The 20,897-nt window shown below is 49.2% G+C and overlaps 1 protein-coding gene across 4 annotated transcripts; it reads right to left on the reverse strand.

Annotated features, from left to right (window-relative positions):
• Window positions 1-1,134: 1,134 nt before the first annotated feature.
• On the reverse strand, window positions 1,135-19,966 carry TYMP (thymidine phosphorylase). Of its 4 annotated transcripts, none has more exons than XM_073002398.2 (12): window positions 19,736-19,966; window positions 17,822-17,969; window positions 12,050-12,083; window positions 11,541-11,699; window positions 9,901-10,103; window positions 8,736-8,834; window positions 7,752-7,881; window positions 6,979-7,097; window positions 5,131-5,293; window positions 3,701-3,931; window positions 2,766-2,906; window positions 1,135-1,582 (listed from the first exon to the last, which is right to left on the reverse strand). In XM_073002398.2, exons 3-12 carry the CDS (start codon window positions 12,078-12,080, stop codon window positions 1,389-1,391), a joined length of 1,470 nt encoding a protein of 489 aa, XP_072858499.2. In that variant the 5' UTR covers window positions 12,081-12,083; window positions 17,822-17,969; window positions 19,736-19,966; the 3' UTR covers window positions 1,135-1,388. The 4 variants fall into 4 exon arrangements, with proteins under 4 accessions (XP_072858499.2, XP_072858498.2, XP_020669556.3 ...); XM_073002397.2 differs by having other exon boundaries at window positions 17,822-17,994; XM_020813897.3 differs by having other exon boundaries at window positions 17,822-17,997.
• Between the last annotated feature and the right edge of the window lie 931 nt (window positions 19,967-20,897).

Raw genomic sequence — 20,897 nt, forward strand, 5'->3', positions numbered from 1 at the left:
CTTTTAATACCGAATGGTTTTGATTTGAAGCTAGGCCGAGTATTTTCAAAGAATATTGGTTTGTTCCACACAACGCTCTTTTCCCACTGGCGCCTGGCCTGTTTGGGGAGCTCCTTTCCGGGAGAAACTTTTTGCACCGAGACTGCAGGGTCGCACAGCTGCATAAAGGATGTTTACAGCATAGGATGGACAGGATGCTCCCCCAAGGACCCCCAGAGTTTCCCTTACCTTCCCGAGAGCTTCTGCATCAGGGGGAGGGAACAGAGCATTTAAAAAAGGAGACCCAAAGGGCCAGGACAGAGCGTCTCGGCCACACGGACACCCCCTCCTCCCCAGAAGGCTGACTAGTGGCTGGGATCCAGGAAAAAAGACATGCGTGCCCATGTCTGCCCTGGGACATTTTGCTGGACAAGGCAGCTACAAATCTATTTATTTATTACTCATTTAATTTCTACACTAAACAGGGGGTTGGACTTGATGGCTGTAGAGGCCCATTCCAAGTCAATGATTCTGTGATCGTGAAGGCAGTTTGTTGTGTTATCTCACAAAGACTGGAGTTTTGCTAATGTGCAGATACTGATTCAAAGTGTGATCAGATGGATGGATGGATGGATGGATGGATGGATGGATGGATGGATGGATGGATGGATGGATGGATGGATGGATGGATGGATGGATGGATGGATGGATGGATGGATGGATGGGTTAGTCAATGGATGGATGGATGGATGGATGGATGGATGGATGGATGGATGGATGGATGGATGGCAACTTCCCCCCTACAGTGGGGGGGCAGAAGGATACGCAGAGGGAGACCCTTGTTCATGTTTTTCTTTTCCTTCAAAGGGGGGGGGGAAACAGCCTAAACAGGGTCACTTGAGGCATGGTGTGGTTTCCTACCCTGAAACCACCCAGTCTTTGCCTGCGTATTCAAGGATGGTCCCAAATGGCACATCACACCTCAAAGCTCAGCCCAATCCAGCCTGGGGCCATTGATTGTATTGTCACACCCTCCGTCTGATTCATCTTCTGCTGAGTTTGCAGCCGGTCCACTTTTTTTTTTTTTTTTTTTTTTGCACCATTTCCACACACCTTCCAACTTTTGGCTGATTGAAGGGGCACGAGACGTGCACCTTTTTCGTCTAGAGCCATTTATCACTCAAAAGGTTTGTCTAGTTCAGCATCCAGACTGTCTGTGGGACAGAGTTTAGCAAAGAGGGAGAGAGAGAGAAAGAGGCCAGCAGGAAACTGCAGAAGTCAGTATTTCTCCTCCGGCTCCACTGGGGTTCACTAGAAAGAGTCGTTGGTCTTGATTTCTGGCTGGAAGCTCTGGCAGATTTGAAGAGAGCGGCCACATCAACCTCCCGGCTTAATCCTTTAGGTCCAGTTTAGTTTTTTGGGATGGCCCCTTTTCTTTGCTGACCAGGTCCCTCCGGAGTATTTCCAGGGAGGATGGTTTTCACCACTCTGGGACCAGGAAGAAAGGGTTCGGAGTCTCGGAGAACCAGGGCTCTCTGCAGCTTCTGCCGGTCAGCTTCACTCAATTCAGGACGTCCGTAGTGGATCCGGATCCAGGGAGCCCCTTCGAGAGGAGAAGAAGCCATTGATGGATGTCCACACCCAATGACCTACCTGGGGGGGTGGGTTCTTTTCCTCATAGTTTCTATAGCTCAGCTCATTCAAGGGTGAAAACAACCACAGCATTGTTAAGAGAAGGATTCAAACATGGAAAGATCGCTTCTATCCTACATCTTGTCACTTAGACATTTAAAAGACATGTTGGTTGCATGCGTTCGATTAACCAGGCATCTCCCCTGTGCTAGCTGTGTGTGTGTTTACTGCTTAGCTACACAAAGGGGGGGGGGAATCCATAAGATTTCTACAGGGACATTTTGTGCACAATACATATATCTCTACAACACAAATCCCTCTTGTTGTCTTGTTCTCACACTGGAGGTGAGAAATTATTTGGTGGTTACACCACGACGGATAGGCCCTCTCGTTATGTACCAAAACCACTTGTGTCATCAAGAAAGAGAAATTCAGCAGGATATTGAACCCGAGGTCTTCTGCACACAAACCAGGAATGTGGCCAAAGAACTAGGTCTTCCCCTCCCCCTCCTCTAAAAGCTTGCCATCTGGTTGACACTAGAATTGGCCTTCTGGAGCTCATGACGGCCATCCCCATGAACCCTCACCATCAGCCATGGCAACTGAGGTCGAGGAGAGCTGCCGTCCGGCACAGGTGGAGGACACCAGGCCCAGGGAAAGCTGCGGCACCGAAAGCTTGCTGGCTGCTTTCTGCTCGCAGACGGTGCCAGGAAAGCCATAGGCGGACAGATTGGGTTGGAAAACGGCTCTCTTGCATGGATAGCCCAACGGACATCCGTGCCAGACAAGGGAGCAGCTTGAGCTACTGAGTTTCTCACCTAGACAGTCCCCGCTTAGCACTCTCACCAGTTTTGTGAACAATATTGGCCAGAATTACTCCATGGATGAAGGCTGAGAAATTGCCCCCCCAAAAGTCACGTTCCGGTCTTGGGAAGGATTGAAACTCTGATGCTAATGGGGTCCAGTTGGATGGAGGTGCCCGGCAGACCCCGACTTTGGGAGATGGCAAATGTTGGGACAGGCGTGGCTGACCCACGGGGTCTCAGGGCTGGCCTGTGCGGTTCACACTTGGCAGCCATGGTGTGCTTGGCATGGAAAAGTGAGCATAAGGTGCTCCAGGTGCCCCAGTCCACAGCAACCCCTGGATATGTTACCTTTTCTCACCGGCTGCCCCACAGAGACCAGCAACTCGGCCCCGACGCGGTGGTTGATCGGCTGCCCCCCGTGCGTGCGGCCAGCCCCCAGGCCGTGGAGCACCTGAGCGATGGGGAGGGCCAGGATCTGTTGAACGGTTCCTAGGGAGACAGAGCACAAGCGCAGAGGAAGCTGGGCAGCCAGGGAAGGCCACAGCCACGGCTGTGGGAGGCCCTGAGGCAAAGCCGGCGTCTTGAGCTGGCCCCCAAGCAACTTTTCTCTCTCTCAGCAGAAGGCAACGTTCTCTGCCTTGAGAACATTTCCCCCTACCTGGCAGGAAAGGGGTAAAAATAAAGTCTCCCAGCCCGCATCATGGAGCCACAGCTTGTGGGGCTGGAGACATGTTATTTGGGGCAAAACAATGATTGAGAAAGTTATCTTTTCTAACTGCAAATCCCGGGATCCTCCAGCCAGCATGGCCGGTGGGAGTTGCTTTACAAATAAATAAATAAAGCGGTAACCTCTGGGTGCAACTTATGGCTCAAGTCCTTTCGCTCTGCCTTAGCCATCTTTCTGAAAGTGGTGATGCCACCAACCTTTTCCTGTCTTTTTAGCATGCACCTGATAGCCAGTGTGGTGTGTAATGAACAAAACGGCAAACTCAGGGACCCTGGGTTCAAATCCCCGCTCCGCGATGGAAACTTACTAGGAGTGTGGATCTGGTAGAACAACTCCTTCAATATCTCACGGACTTTGGGAGCCCTGTTAGGGTCGCAATGAGCTGGTTCTGATGGCACAGGACAGCGGGCCATGAGAGAGCAGCGACCAGAGGGTTCCCTCTGGCTCAGCCATTATAAAAAAGCCACCCGAGTCTCCAACGTTCCCACTTCTCCACTATCGTTCAGGCTGAGGAACCTCCGCCTGCTCAGAGACCTGGGGGGAGCAGCTTCCTTACCGTCCCGTAGAGTCACCAAGTCTTCCTGGACTTGGGCCGGCTTCAGCACCTGAAGGCGCAGCTCCTCCGTCCCTGCACACAGGGCGCGCGCCGTGTCAGCCTCCACCCCTTGTGCGCACAGCATGGCCTGGAAGGTGCGCAAGGCAGAGCCGTCCTCCAGGGCCCTGGCAATGTGAAAGGCGCCTTCCGAGACGGAGCAGGCCCTCCCGCACTGCCAGAGCAAGGCGCCTCCTGCAAGGGCGGAAGGAGAAGGAGTGGGTGGAGAGCAGAGACCGGCAGGAGGAGAGACAAGACGCTGTCCAGCCAAGCCTTTTTTTTTTTTTTTAATGAAACCAGGTGTCAAGAGGAAACATTGGGCAGTTGCCTGAGCATGTTGAACCTGGGGTGGGGGGGGGAGACCGAGGGGAGATAAAGGATAGCACTTTCTAAATTCTTGAAAGGCAGTCCCACAGAGGAGGGGCAGGATCTGTTCTTGATCATCCCAGAGTGCCGGACGTGCAACAAGGGGCTCAAGGGACAGGAGGCCAGATTTAGGCTGAACATCAGGAAAAACATCTTAACTGTTAGAGCAGTATGACCACGGAACCCGAGACCTCGGGAGGTGGTGAGTGCTCCAGCGCTGGAGGTCTTCTAGAGAAATCTAAGATGACCCTCTGTCAGATCTGCTTTGATTTAGATTCTTGCCATGAGCAGGGGGTTGGACTCGATGACCTTAGAAGCCCCTTCTGATGCCATGATTCTATGGTTCTATTAAAGTATAAGAAAACGAACAACACAGCAGCAGCTTGTCCAGATTAAGCACCTAAGGAGAGTCCGTGCTGACATCAGGGCAACAGCTCTTTCCATTAAGGACCCTGCTTTTCATGGGAGCCTGCTAGACGCCTTTGGAAAAGGCACATGAACACAAGATTCAGCCTCTTACCCAAAGCCCGGGAATGTTCCCTCCCCTTTTAAAAAAAACTACAACTCCCAGTATCTCCAAGCCATCAGTGGCAGATCCTTCCATTGTTCTCCCAACAACCCCAGCACATGCAAGCACGAGTTGGTTGCCCTTCTGCAGATTTTACGAAGGGAGTGTGGGCTGCTCTTTCATCCGGAAGAAAGAAGACTGATCTTGTTAACACCTTTGAAAGGGAACACACAGAGATGCAGACATCACAAGAAGAAGCCGTTGCCTGAAGTGTGGGGACACCTGTATCCCACTCTTCCTTCCTTCCTTCCTTCCTTCCTTCCTTCCTTCCTTCCTTCCTTCCTTCCTTCCTTCCTTCCTTCCTTCCTTCCTTCCTTCCTTCCTTCCTTCCTTCCTTCCTTCCTTCCTTCCTTCCTTCCTTCCATCCATCCATCCATCCATCCATCCATCCATCCATCCATCCATCCATCCATCCATCCATCCATCCATCCATCCATCTACTGTGCTCCTGTGTACAGACCGAGGCTGGTCACCAGTTCACGGAGATCGCAGGGACCTCGTCCTTCCAGACACTCCAAAGATTCAAGGACTTCCAAGGAATTGCCCACCCGATGCCCCAGGGGGGCATCCATCTCGCTCAAGACTGCCATGGTGTTTATTCCTAGCTGAGTCCCAACTGACACCTGGAAAGAGAGAGAGAAGAGAGACTTCAGTTAGAACTTCTGGCTTTGGTGCAGGGAGACGGCTGCTTTTTGAAACACCCCACCATGGGGAGACCGAGGGACGGGAGCATGGGGCTCATGTTCTATCAGCTGGAAATGAGGGAAGTAGCGAGCAAGCAAGCTGGATGGTAAGCCTGGGAACCGGAGAGCATCAGGCTTGGATAAAAGCTACACCTAGCAGAGGTTTTTTCCTCCAAAAGGCTGTTAAAGGCCTTGATCACACCACGTTATTTAAATCATATTTAGTTTTTTAAATGAATTGACTTGTACGCAGATGGAGCACTTGTTCCTCCTCCCTCAAAGTCTCTATGTCACTTGGTGCCAAAGCATCGTGGGACTGATTGGGAGGTGTACCCCAACTTCCCTTTAAAAATTCATTTTCCTTCTTTCGAAGAAAACAACTTCTCTTTAGCACATTTTAACTCGTTTCCATTTGGCCATGAACGGGAAACGGGAAGGGCAAAAAAACCCTCCGGGATATTATCCAAAAATAAAAATAAAAATAATAAACTAAAAATAAACCAAGCTTTCCAGAGGGATGAGAAAAAGTAGAAACCTTTGGGGGGGGGGGGAAGGGAGGCACAGGTACACCTAATGGAGGATGGGGAAACTACCTGTAGCAACAGCACAGAACCTGGTACTTGAGGGAGAGCCAAGGTACAACCTGGGAACCTCAAAGGTTGTGGCAAGCGAGCTATGAGGTGAGTCGGGCTAGACTCCATCATCGTCCCCATCCTGTGTGGGGACGACGGGAGTTCTTGGAAGGCATCAGGTTGAGGGAAGGCTGGACTATATCCACAAAGAAGCCACAGCCAGACCTCCGCCGGCCCTGACGGTTTGTAGGACAAACAAACCAACCCACTTTCCCGGACCCAGGAGGCGACAGACGGTGCAACCTGTGGCTACTTGCGATTGTTCCGCTGCTCCCCTGAAAATATTATCTCAGCTCCAGGTCATCTGTGGATCAGAGGGCGTTCCAGCCCAAGGCTTGCCTTGACACCACTGAATCCTGGGCTCCGCTCAGCAAGCGAGCCCTTAAGGCACGCCTTTCCCCCTCTGCCACGGGCCGGCCCTACCAGGAGGGAGAGGGAAGAAATGGCCTTCAAATGATAGTAGAGCAAGCCACAGCATCGTATTCGCGAAGGCTTTCACGGCCGGGATCTTGTCAGTGTTCTTGTGTAGTGTGTGGGATAGTTGAGTATTTGCAGCTGTGGGATCAGGTTTTGGTCCTTTTCAGGAGATTGGGTGATTATGGTGATCTCATAAACAACTGAAGACAGACAGAGTTCTGACTCCTGTCCTCTGAAGAGGCCAGCCACAGAGACGGGAGAAATGTTAGGAAGAGCAACCTTCAGAACACGGCCAAAGAGCCCGAAAAACCCACAACCACAGCATCATCTTTGCTCTCCTTTGCTGAAGGACAGAGTGGGTGTTTTCTCAACGATCTCCAAACTCCCAAAGGAAAGGATGCTGTTTCCACTGTCCCTGTCAATGTAGATTTTAGCTGCCAGCCCGGCTGGCTTCTGTAGAGTAGAATGGAGAGGGGACACCTTGTCTTTTGCCTCAGGTAGCTAAATGTCTGGGGACGGCCCTGGGTTCCCATACCAGACCAAAGAGAGGCGGTTGCCCCTTGCCACCCGGCTCACCAGGTTCTCTGCCAGCTGCTGGGCGCTCTCCAGGGTTGGGTAGAGGGCCGCACTGCCAAACTTCACGTCCAGCACCAGGGCAGAGAGGTTCTCTGCAGCTTTCTTACTCAAGATGGAGCCTGTGAGATAAGAGGGAGCAGGGGAACAAAGGAGAGCCATCCGTCAAAGGCATGGAAAACTGTCACGAGAGGGATGGGGCTGGTTCGTTTTCTGCCGCTCCGGAGGTTGGGACCTGAGCTGGCGGATTCAGTCCCTGGACGCTTTCGCTAAGATTTCCCACCTCGCCCAAATCAGATTGGATTAGAGGACCTTTCTGGTCCTTCCAACGTTTGATACGAAGCACAGAAAACCACCGAGAATGAGAAAAACATTGAGCGCTCATTGCAGCCCTTCTTCTCGCCAATGGTGAGAAGCCCAAAAGCACCCAAGAATGAGGATTGTTTACATCTTTAGTCTAGACCAGGAATGGAGAGTTCAAGGCGGACTTAATTCACACTGGTGACTCAACTCGGGATTCAGAATCTGGACCTGAAGACTCAGCCTCGGGTTTGGGACTCAGGCCCAAACGCTTACGAGCATCCTTGGTCTAGAAGACCTTGCGAGCATCGTCACAGGAGGTTGGTGTCTTCCAAGAAAGTTGGGTAATTGCAAAATAAAGCCTTCCTTGGAAGCATGCTCAGAGAATACAACAAGATTAACCCACCGGGGTCTTCTCAGAAGGACCCAACAGGCTCTCAGGACCACCTTTCAGGTGGCAGGATGGGCCCCTCTACCTGTGATGAGGGGCAAGCTGTCCACGGTGGCCGTGACGTCTCTCAGGGCGTAGAGGACCCTGTCAGCTGGGACCAGCTCCTCGCTCTGCTCCACAATGCAGCAGCCCACTGCCTGCAAGATTGCCTTCATCTGCAGCAAAACAGAGCCCGGGCCATCAGCATGGATCAGTCCCCATCCCAAGAAGCCTCCCCTCATCTCCCAGACCAATTATGAGTCCTAGGGCGAAGTCTGCAATTACGCGGGAAGAGAAGAGCCTCTGTTTCCCGTGTGCTGCGATGTGAAGTGCCAAACTAGACATTACAGATAGACCATCCTTTGAAGCTGAACATCTGTGAGCCTTCCAGAGATTTGATTGCAGTGGGTCTTCACCACAGAGCAACTGTATTTACAAACAAAGCTGGCGGCCACTTTCTAATAACCGATCCTCAAAATAAAGGAAGTTAGTCTGCAAATTATAGGAGATGTGAAAAGCTCCTGCTGTGACAATCAGATTTTTTTTTGCCACTTAAGGAATTTCCCCTTCTAAGAACGCAATCCATGTAATGTGTAATTTGTCCCTGAGCAGGGTTGCACACTATATGAGCTTGGCCACTTGCTCTTTCTAGACTAACTACCTCGCAGAGTTGTTTTGAAGCTGAAATGCAAGAGGTAGCGTTCTGCATACTACTGCCTTCAACTAGCTAGAAGAAGGGTGCAATATATACGTAATACATTTCCCCATCAATCAAGACAAGTTAGGCTAGAATCCTACAGGTGTTCATGTAAGGCGTGCACACCTGGCCATGTCTCACTTATGCAATTGAGCACATTACCATGCGCATAACCAAGATGCAAACTGACACTTCTCCAATTAACTGTAAGAGATTGTTTCAGGTTACACAGCGCTCCTGTGAGCACCACTAGGATTCTGGCCCCAGTGAATTATGTACCCCCAGTAAGGCCCCTGAGTCTGTTTGTTTCCAACTCAACTTGGGGTACCTGACCTGTTCTGGGCTCTGGGAGACCTTGAAGCCAGGCACAGATTCCAGCTTGTCCAGCGTGCCGCCAGTGTGGCCCAGACCTCGTCCGCTGATCATGGGCACCTGCTCGAAAGAAGATACGATAGCACTCTTCAAACACGCGAGAGGCTGTCTGTCCTACAGAGGAGGGGCAGGATCTGTTCTCCATCATCCCAGAGTGCAAGAAACACAACCATGCGCTCAAATTACAGGAAGTCAGATTTAAGTTGAAGATCGGGAGAAACGTCCGAACTGTTAGAACAACCCCATGATTTTATGATTAACCAGTGATTCTTTGATTCGCCTCCAGCTGTGTCATGCCCAGCCAGGGGAGAGGGTGTCTGGAGTCAAAAGGTAGCTTCTGTTGATGTTGTTTCCCTGGTTGAATAAACGTATTGCCTGCACTTGGCTGGAGACGGAGCACAAAGCCCACACAGCTATAAAAAAAAAATTGTTAAGCCTATTTCTGTTTGGGGTGGAAAGAATTTGAATGTGGAAAGTCCAATTGGCTCTTTTGCCCCAATTCAGGGCTTTAAGTCTTTCAACTGTGGCTGAGCCACCGTATAGGCAACCGTATGAAATGCTGAATGAGCAATGAAGTGCTTAGTTTTCAGAGAGGATCTCTCCTTAGGTCGCATCTGAATTCTGGAGAACAGAACGTGGTCCTCTCCAAAAGGGGGATCAGCTGTTACCTGTTGAACGTGACCAGTTTGAATGGAAGAGAATTTTGTAATTTACGAAGAGAATTTCGTCATTTACGAATTTACAAAGAGAATTTCGCTTTACGAATTTTTCCAAAATCCACATATATTTTTTCATATTCAAGACGTAAAGAAGGTGAGGTTCAAACAAAATCTGAAGAAACCAAACCGGGCAGATTTCCCCCATTCCTGCTGTTCTGTGACCTGAACTCCTGTCCTAGTTTGCAGGAGTTCCTTGTTCGGACTACAACATCCATCATCCGCAGGTGGCACGACCCCTGGCAGCCTCTGATTCAGGCACTGAGGGGGGAAAGGCTCATGTTTGTGAGCCTTCTCCCTCAGTGTCTGAACCAGAGACTGCCAGGGACTGTGTCACCTGGGGAGGATGGACGTTGCAGTCAGACACGCCCCGCACACAGCTGGAAAGGAGGCTTCGGCCATTTACTCACCTTGCAGCCACAGGCAGCTAAGGCTGGGGCCAGAGGGAGACTGACTTTGTCACCCACTCCCCCCGTGGAGTGTTTGTCCACCAGAAGGCCGTGCCACGTTTCCGGCCACTCCAGGACCTTCCCTGAGGTCGCCATTTCTCGAGTCAGCACCAGGGTTTCCTCAGGCTCCATGCCGCGCAGGCGGACGGCCATCAGCATCGCTCCTAAGAAGGCAAATAGGTTCAGTGAAAGCGAAGCCCTTTCCTCAAACCCTCTGAGGAAAGACTGAAAGAACGGGGCTGGTTTAGCCTGGAGAAAAGAAGACTGAGGGGAGATCATACTTTTCAAATCCTTGAAAGGCTGTCCTCCATCATCCCAGAGTGCAGGACACGTAAGAATGGGCTCAAGCAACAGGAAGCCACATTTAAGCCAGGTTTCAGTTGAATATCAGGAAAAACTTCCTAACCGTTAGAGCAGTAGGACAATGCAACCCATGACCTCAAAGGGAGGAGGTGGTGAGCGCTCCAGTGCTGGAGAGGCCTTCGAGAGAAAATGATGGGACCACCCTCGGTCAGGTGGGCTTTGATTTGGGATTCCTGCCTTGATGGCCCTTCCAACCCCATCATTCTGTGCTTCTATGACTTAACCTTTCCATTGGGTGAGGAAAAAATCCCCATTTGGGCTGGCCAGCCGCAGCAATGTGCCTGTCGTCAATTTCTTCAACCTGCTGTAAAGTTTCTCGTATGGTTTTGGAGGGAGAAAAAAAATGCTAAGCTTGTCAAAATGGGGCTCTTGTACCCATGTGTACAGGAGGGCCGCTGAAGTGTTCAAGGCTATGAAGAAAAGACCAGCCATGTTCCTAAATAGCTGAGCATCTTTTTTCAAGGTTGGAACGCAATGCCCAGCAGAACGACAGAACCCGTGGCCCCTCCGCATTTAGAACGACTAGCCCAAAAACACACGAAAACACACACACATAAAACACAGCTTGAGGCAACTAGTCTTCTGAGGAATTGTTTGTGTGAGAGAGAGATCAAAACTTTTTTAGAGCGACTGAGCCAACATAGACAGGGTTTTGGGGGCCGCTGAATAGTATTTAGCCGGCTGGGTGGTTGAGGTCTCTGGCTGTGGGGCCAGAGATGGATTCCTCACTCTGCACCCCAGAAGAGCCGGCCTGCATAGCCTTTGGGCCAACACTGCACGGTGAGAGCATCCCCAGAAAAAGAAGGGAAGAGGGAAACCCCTTCTGAGTATTCTGTACCTCAAAAACCCTGGAAACGGTCACCATTCATCAGAATTGACCACAATTAATATTATTATTATGTAGCAGCTAATGAGGAACAGCGGTTCTGCTGCTGGGTGAAGAAACCCCCGTTTGCTCCCATCACGGTCCTTTTTGTAAAGAAGTAAAGGTTACAAAGAGACACAGCCCACCCGTTCTCATTCAAAGGCAGCAACGCCCAGTGGTGAGCCGCTAATGGCATACACCGGGCACACGCCGCCCGCGGTGCCTTCCATCCCCATCTTTTAAAAATCCAGACAGAAAAGGCCATTCCTTGACCGCGGCTGAGCCAGGTCACTCCCTCTCCCCTGTTCTTCCCACTTTGCCTCCTCCCAGCCCTGCCACCAACCCCACAGCTGCCCCCATTTGTCATCCTCACCTATCTGGCCCTCCTGCAGGCGCTTCTCGGCCACTGCCTTCACAAAGTACCGGATCTCATCCTCTTGCAGCTGCTCGCCATCCCGCTTCTTCCGGATGATTTCTGGGATGCTCAGCCTGCTCCTTCGATCAGGTGCTGTGGTGCTGGTGAACCCGGGGGCTGCCAAATCAAGGTCGACCCCACATGTGAGCACGGACTTCCTCCCCACCACAGTAAGGGCTCAAGGTGGCAGAAGCAACGGACGGTCTAGCGCTATTCCGCTTCTACCGTGTTTTCTAGGGCACTGGCCACCCGACCTTAGGTGACCCAGATGTTCGTGGACTGCAGTTCCCAGAAACCTTTACCACTTGCTCTGCTGGTCGGGCGTTCTGAGAGTTGCAGTCCAAGAATACTGGGGTTGCCGGAGGTTGGGAACGATGCAAAGTGTCCACACGCGTAACCATGAGCCTAGGAATTCTTCCTTTTTCTCACTCTCCCACAACCACCACCCAGTCAGGTGTGATCATTACCTGGATCGCTGGGGCCTTCGGAGGAGAACATCACCTAGAAAGAGAGAGTAACACGGTCAAGGGCTATGCCAGCTTTCTCTCACACACGTGACCCTGCTTAGTCTGCGCCTCTGGCTTTCTCTTGCATTTTTTCATGAGCCATGCACTTAACAAAATCAATAGGTAATTCCTGGAAGTCCATTCCTGACTCTTGAAGGCCACCCACATTTCCCTAGTACAGTTTTTCTTTGAAAGTGGCCTCCTGCAAACAGGCCCCACAGAAGCCAGCCAGGGGGATTGGTGCCACCTCCACACCTGGAAAGGTTTGCTCGGCTCTCCTGACCCTATTGGGGTACAGGATGCTGGGAAAGCAAAAAGCTTCACTCTTTCACACCTGGTCAGGGGGAAAAAACATATCATTTCAATTAATGGTCATAGTAAGTAAAGGTTCCCCTTGACCTTGAGTCCAGTCGTGTCCGACTCTAGGGCTGTGATGCTCATCCCCGTCTCCAAGTTGTAGAGCCAATGTTTGTCCAAAGACCGTTTCTGTGGTCACGTGGCCAGTGCGACTAGACACAGAATGCCGTGATCTTCCCACCGAGGTGGTACCTATTTATCTACTCGCATTTTTACCTGCTTTCGAACAGCTAGGTTAGCAGCTCCCTCCGTCGCGTGGACTCGATCTTGCGATGGCTGGTCTTCCGACCTCGCAGCCCAGAGGCTTCTGCGGTTTAACCCTCAGCGCCACCACGTCCCTACTGACCCTTTGGTCATAGTAATAAACCTCAAAACAGCTGTGCTCCAAAGGCTGTGATCAGCGCAGCTGGAGAGGGATCAAATGCACTTCCTTTAACATCTACGTCCTACGGTGTGTATGTTATCTCAAGAGTGGAGTAATGCAAAACATGGTTTCCTTTGTCACATAGAGACCTTCCGCTCAAAAGCATGAACACACGGCGCAGGTCGTGGTTCCAAACACTCGCTAAGGTTCCTCTTTTCTACGTCCCTCGGCGTCACAGTTTCCTTTCTTAAGCTGGAGATGCAAAATCTCTACTTTCACAAGCCAGGTCCAAGTCTAAGTCCCAGGTGCCTGTTATTAACGCACCTCTTGAATCATACGGTTCAGAAAAAAACACATTATTTTCTGACAACGTCAAGCCCCTCCAGACAGAGGGCTCCTCCAGCCCCAGGCTGGACGGTCCAGTGCGCGGCGGAGAGACGTTGGCAGGAGGTCAACACCACCTTAGCTCTGGTTTAGGGTGTGTGCCTGCACCAGCATCTTGCAACCAAAACGACAGGAGAAAGAAAATAAAAGTTAAAAGTTAAAAAAAAAACTCAAAAGGTAGTGGCGCCTTCAAGACTATTACTTTTATTTTTTTTAATGTGAAGTTTTGTGGGCAAGTCCACTTCAACAGATCTGAAGTGGGCTGCTTGACGAAAACTCACCTTTTAAAAATGTAAAAGTTAGTCTTTTAAGGTGCCACCACGTTTTTGCCTCTCCCCTTTTCTAATTTTTGTTTTGTTTTCACCTACAGCGCTTGCTTGTACAGATGAACACGGTTGCTCCTTCGACAACGAGAGAAAGAGGTTTTCTAAGGCTGGGTGTTTGTCGTTTGCTAAACTCCTCAAAGCCCTGCTGGGATGCAGGTGGGTGGGTGGGTTTGGTGCAGGGAGACGGAAAGATTCTCCCAAGGCATTCTGTTCTTCTAATCGGACCACCTTTGGGAGCGGCTAAAAAGACCCTGATGTTGGAAGACAGGAGGGCCTGGCGTGCTCTGGTCCATGGGTTCACAAATATACTGTATGTTACATATTTACCGTATGTGTTGGCTTGGTATATTTTGTTGGGTGGCTGGGTATTTATTTATTGTTATGCTGTAGACTGCTTTGGATAGTGTTCTGTGGTATATAAATGCACAGAATGAATAGGTGTTGAGATTTTGATGTGAATATGTATTAAATATAAATGTTGTAAAGTTGGAAGTAATAAGGCTGATTTTACCTGAGTCATTGTACTGATTGTATTCAGGTGTGGATATCGATGTTTGAGACTTAATGTTGTATAGCTGCAGTACATGATGAAACGTGTAACTGGAAAATGAAGTAATGTATTTTATGATTGGTACCAGAACTGTACATAAGTCATGTGTAAAGGGGACATTTTATCTGCTGTAAGTCAGATCACTTTTCCTATGCTATGTATTGTATTATGTCATGTTATGCTGCCAGGTGAATGTCTATTATCTCTGTATATATGTAAATAGACTAAGTTGATCTTTTACTCTCTCAGTGTCGTAGTGTCTATGCAAACTAATATCTCCTTACTCTGCTAATGTTCTGAGAATACATATTTAACCAAAATTCTCAACAATAATTACATACTGTACATAAATATGTCACCTCTCAGCTTTCTTTTCTCCAAGCTAAGCATACCAATTAAAAAGCAGAGACATCATCGTGCCGACAAAGGACCACATAGTTAAAGCTATGGTTTTTCCAGTAGCGATGTATGGAAATGAGAGCAGGACCATAAAGAAGGCTGACCGCTGAAGAATTGATGCTTTTGAATTGTGGTGCTGGAAGAAGCTCTTGAGAGTCCCCAAGGAGAACAAACCTATCAATTCTAAAGGAAATCAACCCCGAGTGCTCCCTGGAAGGACAGATCCTGAAGCTGAGGCTCCAGTACTTTGGCCACCTCATGAGAAGAGAAAACTCCCTGGAAAAGGCCCTGATGTTGGGAAAGTGTGAAGGCAAGAGGAGAAGGGGACGACAGAGGATGAGATGGTTGGACAGGGTCACCGAAGCAACCAACATGAACCTGACACAACTCCGGGAGGCAGTAGAAGATAGGAGGGCCTGGCGTGCTCTGGTCCAGGGGGGTCACGAAGAGTCGGACACGACTGAACGACTAAACAACAACAAAACATACCAAACTGCATTAACTATTCCTCACAAGATACAGTTTCCATCCCTTTTACCTTTGTAGTGCCCGTCTCTGAACAGGTTTATTTTGTTTTTGTTTTTTATTTAAAATACTGTATATTTTTACTCTGCCTTTCTCCTTAAAAGGATCCAGGTTCCAGCGTGCCAGTAGCCTTCTCAAACTGTGGTGTCCAGAACCAGACACCATATCCCAGGTGAAGTTTGATCAATGCAAAATAGAGTGGTTGTGTTACTTTTCTTAACTTACACACTGCGGTTTGGTTGGTACAGCTAGGCATCACCTTGGCTCTTTTTGCTGCTGCGTCACGCTCTTGGCTCGTACGGAGCTTGGGGGTCTACCAAGACCCTCAGATCCTTTTCATAAGTGTTATTGCCGGGACAGGTGAAACCTAGCCTGCCGTTCCAAAGAAGCAGCTGTGTAACTCTCTCCTCAGCATGTTGGCAAAAGGAAAAAGGGGGCAGGATGCAAAATATAACAAAGCTTGTAAGACTTGACAGTTTTATTTCAGTGTTTGCTTTTGTGAATCAAACTCCACTTCTTTTGTTAAACCATCTTTGCTTCCTTTGCCCAATATAATTTCACCGGTTCTAACTAGTTCCTGCCCAAATAGGCAGCAGGCAATCCAGATTGCTAGAAATCCTAGACTATTAAGAAAGTGATGAAAAATAGTATGAATAATAATAATATGAAAAATCACTGAGGCCCTACTTGGGAAGCTTTGAACATGGTGAAGAAAAATGGAGGGGGACGGGGGGGGGAGCCCTTGCTAATACTTATATATTGCAGGATGGGTGTGTAAGAGTCACACTTTAATTTTTCTTCTTCCGTAACTCATCACTTACGCCACAGTATTGTTTGCTCCCTTGCTTGTATTTATTGGTTTGCTGAATTTATATGTGTTCATGGGCTTCCTTGTTTCCTGCTGCAGGATAGAAGGAGGATCTTGCCTCTCGGTGAAATGGCTTTGCTAAACAAACACAGGGAAGCGGGCGGAGGTCAAGACAGGGGAAGAAAGTCATCTCCAGGCGAAGGTAACATACAAGGAAGGGGCGTCTCCCCACCTCAAAGGCTGCCACCACCCTTGGCGAGGCTCACCCCGAACAGTCTGCCTCACCCACCCCCAAAGGCCTTGCCACAGCTTTCTGGGAATGATCTGCCTTACAGATCCCAACCGGCTTGACATCCTTGCCAGCAACCGAGACCTGGCGATCCGGCTTGCAAGTCTTCTGGCGTAGGTCGCCGGACGGCAACCCACCTGCACCGTCGTCCTCCACCACAGGGAATGAAAAAGGTTGTGAAGCCGTGAAAAAAGGAAGGAGGGCAGCAGCTGTAGAACAAGCAACGGTCCATAGGCTACCCAACTGTAGACGATAAGGAAGGGTCTCCAGTCAATGTCTAAGAGTCATCTCGGTCATGTTTTTGTAACGAAGGAGAGTGATCAACGCACTGGGAACAGCGGTAGCAAGAGAAACCAGGGTTTTCTAGAGTGTTTTAAGTTTGTCATCCAAGGAGTTAAGCAGAGCATCAGTTGTGATTAGATCTTCATTTAAATTGTTGGGCCCATCACCTCTAGTACTAGTTCTGGAATAAATCCACCACTCTCCCTCTTCTCTACTTATCCCTCTCTTTCAGTTGCTCTCAACCTTTCAGTTTCACATGGCACACAATCTGAGACAGCAAAATATAGTACAATCCACCTAGAAAAACCTCCACAGCCTTTTCACATGCCAGGAGCCTAGGAACTGCAGGCAAACGGGCTGGGTAGGGGAGCCACCCCACCTGTTCAGAACTTTTCCCTCTCCTTTTTTTAAACTATCCTTCTTCAAGGGTTTTAAGGGCTTGGGAAGCTTCCGAGCAATGGCAAACGGCATCACCATCGTCCTCGCAAAACTTGGGAGCAAGAGTGGGCGGCGGGTAGGTCGGGGTCTCCTGGCGATTCGCAGACGTTCTGCAAGCCATTTACTGTGGCCCACACCTTCTGATAGGTCATTCAGACAACGATCATGGGGGATTGAAGACAGAAACGGGGGATTTTAAAAACAACTACAAGCTTCAATAGGGCGCTGTGGCTAGTCACAAGTCTTCAGCAGTGTTCTCATCACGCTCCTTATAAACCTGAGACATTCTGGCTTTTGTGCCCACCCTGGCAAGGAAGGATTCTCTGTAAAACACAGTATTGCAGGGAAGGGTGGAAGGCATCGGGAGAGGAGGAGGAGGAGGAGAAGGATGAACTCCCTGTAGGAATCCAGAGGTGTGCGTTTAAAGGAGCAGGGGAGGGCAGTTGAAAGCAGGACATTACAGGGTCGGCAGAGGTGGGGAGGCAACCTGACAGCACAGAACTACAACAAAGGAAAGACAAGCAGTCAAGAAGCAACATCAAAGGCAGAGATCGGAGAGGCTGGCTATTTCTGGAGGGCCACGTCTAGCCTTCGATTCCAAATTTTTGGAGTAACAGAACGAAACACCCCTCCACACACACATTTCACAATAAAGCGCCACACATAAAATACGACCCCTTCCCTTCTGATTGCAGCACGAATCATTGATTTGCCAGCTGATGTGATGTTTTAGTAACAGCTGTTCAGCAGGAAGTAAGGATATAGGTGAATTATCAAGAATCAAGGCAGGATGTTACCAGGAAGGGCAGAAACAGGCAATTTAAAGGGATCCTTCCAGGACCCCTGAGAACTGCACCACAGAAGAAAATGTGAGGTCCATGGTGTAATTAATTGAGCCTGGAGCTGGATTTATAACATAAATACAATGACTACACAACAGAAGACAAAATGGCATAGTGCTTACGCAGAAAGAAGCAAAACTGAATATATATATATTCCATTATATCTTACAGTTTCACACAGAGGCTGGGTGGAGCAGGCTAACGGCAGAGACGGCTTCAGGAGGTATGCAAGCCTTTCTTAGAGGCAGCGGATCTTGTCCGAACTGTGAGAAGGCGTGTCCCAGAGGGCGATTCATGGAGAAAGACACCTCCACCTGCTGCAAAGTTTGGTAAGAGCATGGACTGCTAAAAAAGAAGTAAATAAATATATAGCACAGCGAACGACATATGTCCCTGATCCCTCCAGTGTTCAAACATCCCGTGTGGATCAAGAACGACATTCAGCAGGGGAGAAAAACAATACTTTTGGACTGCCAGAATTAGTGATTAGGTGATATTTGTTTGTTGTTTGTTTATTTGTTTATTTATTTGGTTTTTATACCACCCATTTAGACGAATGTACTCTGGGAGGTTTACAGTCCAAAAAGCAATAAAATTAGAAACATCAGCAAAGTGATACAGCTCTAAAGTAGACTGGAATTTTTTAAAAAACAAGTTCAGACGGCAGGACACAGCCGTCCGATACAAAACACATTATGTGGCTTTTACACTGGAGATGACAAATGAGACAAATTTACAGCGACAGGGAATGCAAGTCAATTTAAATGTATTCAATTCAGTTTGTGCACATGTGGCAAATAGATTTAGATTTATTCAATTTGACATCTGAGCGAAAATAAATGACCTTTTGATGGAACAGTAAAACATTTTGATCAAAATGGCGTGATTCTCTGCTAAAACAACCTGCGCTTCCTTATGTGTCATTTAGTCAGTCACCTTTTTTTTTTTTACATTGATTCAAAACACGCTAAACCAGATTCCACTGTGGGTTTTCCCCCCTACTGTAACCATCCCCCTAAGCTGGTGCTTTTTCATACAGACTTGAGATGCTCGCCTCATCTGGTGTGTTTGTAAACAGCCTATGTGTATCTGGTCGATGTATTTTCGGGGCCTTCTCCCTCTTTCCGAGAGGAGCCCCAGCTGTCTGTTTTGGCACAGTTTTGTTTTCTCAGTAAAAACGTGTAGTATCACAGCTGGCTCATCTGTGATCCTTTGCCGGAGCTGAGCTCAAATTCCCAAAAAGCCTTAAACTCAAGGCTAACTCCACTTCAAAACAGGATGTTATGGCACTTTAAAGACTACCGTATTTTTCAATTTATAAGACAACCCAGTGTATAAGATGACACACACACCCTTTTTTCTAACCCCAAATTAGAACATTTAATCCCTGATTTCCCCTTCCTTTTGCGAAGCCACGGAGCTCAGCAAAAAGAAGGGGAAAGGGGCGATCAAAGGGCTCCAGGGGCAGAGGCAGCAGGAGATGGGAGACGGAGGCCAAGAAGCAGCCCAGCTCGGCCACTTCTCGCAGTTGCCCATTGACTGCCACTGCTGCCACCAGATCACAAGGAGACTATCGCTGGAGGGGGCGATCGGACAGCGGTGGCAGCAGTCAATGGGCAGCCGTGAGAGGCAGCCGAGCCGGGCTGCTTCTTTGCCTCCGTCTCCGCTTCAGTCTCCTGCCTCCCGTGTATAAAACGACCCTCAATTTTTCCTCTAATTATTTTAGGAAAAAGTGTCATTTTATACATGGAAAAATACAGTAACTGCAATATTTTAAGTTCAGCTTCTGTGTAGGGGTCTCTGTATTCTAACTCCTGTGTCTGAAGAAGTATTCTGTGAAAGCTTGCCTTGAAATACAGCAGTCGGTCTTTAAAGTGCCATGACGTCCTTTTGCTACTGCTGTGTGTTTCTTGTTGAAATGCTTGCACGGACTAACACGGCTACAACCCCAAAGACTAATGCATGTGCTTTACAGAAGACTTTCCCCCCTCCTCGGCTCTAACTGAGATTAGTCCTCTCTCTCTCTCTGTCTGTCTCTCTCTCACACACACACACACCAACAATTCCACTGTGGCGCACTTACCCAGAGCTGTCTACTCCTGAAATTCAGGATATGTTCCTGCAAATCATCAGCCTCCTCTCTGGCCTCATGTGAAAGGATAAGACCCGACTGCACCGACTGCCAGGAAGCTAGAGCTGAAGGAAATGCAACCCCTGCCCTTTGGTCCAGGAGCCGGTCAGTTAAGTCCATCTCCCGGTTTGCCCTCCGGTCCGGGCTGGCCAGCCTTCACACTTCCCCATTTATTGTGGCAATGGCTCCAAGCCCTTGTGTTTCCTGCAATGGGGGCAGAGGAGGGGGGGCAGGTACTCCTCAGCAGCCCTTGGCAAAATATCTCTGCCCAGCAGTTGGCTGGCTGGGTTTTCCTATGTCACCAATACAGTGTGCAAACCCTACTGACAATCCTGTCCTGTCTGGGCCATGCAGGAACCTCTGCCTTTCCTTTCTCCCAGAGCTTGGAGACGCTCCTGCTTAAACAGCTGCAGATCCAGCCTCTGGCCCCCAAAATTGGCAAACCCAGCAGGAGGATGCTTCACGAGGTGCATGTCCATGGGACACATGAGGTCACAGAAGCTTTCTTCCTATCCATTTCCAGGTCACTCCAGACGAAAGACTGTCCTTGCAGGCGAAAAGTTGTGTCCCAGCTTGATTACCTGCATGGGCTTCATCTCTCAGAATCTGGCCCTGCTGGCGGGGGGATTCTGGGGCTTGCGGAGATAGTGGGTGCCAATTTGTCTCAGGAGAGCCCTCCCTGGCTGTGCTCTTTAATGTCAAGTCATGAAGCTAGAGATGGGCACGAATTTTAAAAAGATAAATCACCAAATTTGTTCAAAAATCACGAATGCATCGATTCATGTTCAGATGAATCGGTGCCCCGGTGAATAAAAATCAATGGGTTTTTAGCTGTTTTTGATTTGTCTATTCATTGGGCTGTAAAATGCCCCCCCTCCGGGCACCTGGAGACTTCTAAATTGCAAGAGATTTTCCCCTGACTCTTCTCTACGATCCCACCAAGTTTGGTGGAGATTGGCTGTCAGATGTCTGAGCTATACACCCACAAAGAGGGCTCCCCTGGAAAGTTTCCCCAAACACCTAGAGACGCAGAAATTGGCAAGAAGCTTCTACTGACTCTCCTCTACAGTCCCTCCAAGTTCGGTGAAGATTGGGTTTCTCCAAGCCAGCTGCT

This window comes from Pogona vitticeps, chromosome 5 (assembly GCF_051106095.1).
Source record: "Pogona vitticeps strain Pit_001003342236 chromosome 5, PviZW2.1, whole genome shotgun sequence".
Classification (NCBI taxonomy): domain Eukaryota; kingdom Metazoa; phylum Chordata; class Lepidosauria; order Squamata; family Agamidae; genus Pogona; species Pogona vitticeps.

Bases quoted from the DNA above. Each gene is read 5' to 3' on its own strand.
- TYMP (XM_073002398.2), bottom strand. From the start codon at position 12,080: ATGTTCTCCTCCGAAGGCCCCAGCGATCCAG. The intron at 11,700-12,049 runs GTAATGATCACA...TTGATTTGGCAG, and splicing joins CGAAGGCCCCAGCGATCCAG to CCCCCGGGTTCACCAGCACC. The intron at 8,835-9,900 runs GTGAGTAAATGG...TCTTTCGAGCAG, and splicing joins TAGCTGCCTGTGGCTGCAAG to GTGCCCATGATCAGCGGACG.